Source organism: Propithecus coquereli, unplaced genomic scaffold, assembly GCF_000956105.1.
Source record: "Propithecus coquereli isolate 6110/MARCELLA unplaced genomic scaffold, Pcoq_1.0 Scaffold243, whole genome shotgun sequence".
NCBI lineage: Eukaryota > Metazoa > Chordata > Mammalia > Primates > Indriidae > Propithecus > Propithecus coquereli.
Window position 1 is genome coordinate 3,076,051 of NW_012147986.1, and position 1,883 is coordinate 3,077,933.

At 40.3% G+C, this 1,883-nt stretch overlaps 1 protein-coding gene across 1 annotated transcript in view; it reads left to right on the forward strand.

Moving 5' to 3' along the window:
- LOC105812054 (chromosome unknown open reading frame, human C2orf42) overlaps nt 1-1,883 on the forward strand; it is a 42,270-nt gene that overhangs the window by 38,180 nt on the left and 2,207 nt on the right. Inside the window, exons 5-6 of the mRNA XM_012646422.1 lie at nt 1,126-1,233; nt 1,572-1,672. Of these exons, the coding sequence (XP_012501876.1) occupies nt 1,126-1,233; nt 1,572-1,672 (209 nt within the window). The remainder of the gene's footprint in view (nt 1-1,125; nt 1,234-1,571; nt 1,673-1,883) is intronic.

The window sequence follows — 1,883 nt, forward strand, 5'->3', positions numbered from 1 at the left end:
AAAAAAAAAAAAAAAAGCCGTGACAGTTTTGTCATTGACATTCTGCATTCAATAAAGTGGGCAAAATCAATGGGAAGAATGTAAAGTCTTTTTACAGAATTCTAGAAAACCTTTCATTTTTATTTTTCTTGGCTTAAGCTTTGTTTCAAAAAGGCATCTGAACTGTCTTTAAGAGTCTTTCTTAGCTAGGCGTGGTGGCTTGCTCCTGTAGTCCTAGTTACTTAGAAAGCTGAGGCAGGAGGATTGCTTGAGGACAGGAGTTCAAGACCAGCCTGGGTGATAGAGTGAGACCTTGTCTCTATTAAAAAAAAGAGAGAGAGAGAGTATTTCTTTACGATACATTGTTTCAGTTGTATCCAGGCAGGTAGAAGTTAGGTTGTTTGTCCATTTGGTTCTGGAGTTTTCCCTCTGCTAAGGCTAGCCCCATGGGCAGAAATTTTAAGGAAACCTCTCAACTCATTTGACCTCTCCCATGAAGTCTTTTTTTTTTCTTTTATTAACCACTATACAAATGAGGAGCATGAACTGTCTTTCTGTTGACTTTTTGTTGACTTAATGTTTTACAAGTTTCTTTAAGAGATTCGTTAAGTATTTTTTTACTTGCCTGGAGATACTTAGAGAAAAAGACTGATGCTCACTGGCTAATGGTGTCCTAACTTTGCAGTCCCTCAGCACTCACGGTGCTGACCATCCAAGTGGTATGCTTAGACTGGAATGTGAATAGCAAGTGCGTGCGCATAGCGAACAGGAGTGGATCACTTGGAGGCAGCAGGCAAGCTTCTCCTCTACTGGTCCTCATTGTTCTCATCGCATCTTATTTCATTTGCCCTTTAGGGGGAAAAGTCTGTGCTATGGCGGTGTTTACAAAATTGGGGATTTGGAAAGTTATCCTGGTGATGACAAGGGTCCGCTGGGTTTTTTATGATTGCAAGGGATCAGGAGTAGGGCTGGTGACAGTGCTTGGCTCAAAAGAGTCAACCAAAGCGTTCTTTTTGCTTCTGTATAAAGAAACCTCAGTGGTATGTTTAGTTATTACTGCCCTGCAATTCCTTTTCTTCCATCTCTCCCTGCACGTGAGAAAGTCCACCGAGTTTCTTTAAATGCATTTCTTCTTATTTCCCATAGGCAAACCAGAGCCACTGGTGTTCCATATTCCTCAGTCCTTTTTTGATGCCCTGCAACAGAGGATATCAATAGGAAGTACGAAAAAACGGCTCCCCAACTCTACCACAGGTACAGGATTTTTCCTCAGGAATAGTGATTTCTTGACCTCAGAGAATTATGCTTGGAAAAAATCCAGGTGAATTTTCAGGGTTAAGACTTCTCGTCACATGCTTGGAGCACAAAGCCTTAGATAATCAACATATCAATTATCTATATTTATATCAATTGGCTTGTCACATTTCTGCCAAGCCCTATTATATATTTGCCCCTAGGATTCCTTTTTTAAAGTGCTGAGATTCTATAAGGAAATAATAGCACTGCACTGAACTCTCTAGAAATTGAGTAACAAATACAGTGAAAGAAAATGTTTTTTGGTAGTCTAATTTTGTCCCTTTTTTACGTTGAAGCTTTTGTTCGGAAAGATGCCTTGCCACTGGGAACCTTTTCCAAGTATACCTGGCATATCACTAATATCCTGCAAGTTAAACAAATCTTAGATACCCCAGAGGTAAGCATTTATTTCTAAAATAGTTTGAAGGTGGAGAGGGGAAGAGAGGGAACAAGTACAGGGAGTATGTTTACACCAGTTCCTTGCATTACAGATGCCAAAGAGAGTTCTTTTTTTTTTTTTTTTATGCTAAGATATTATTCAGAAATATCCATGGCTGGCCAGGCGCAGTGGCTCACGCCTGTGATCCTGGCACTCTGGGAGGCCGAGA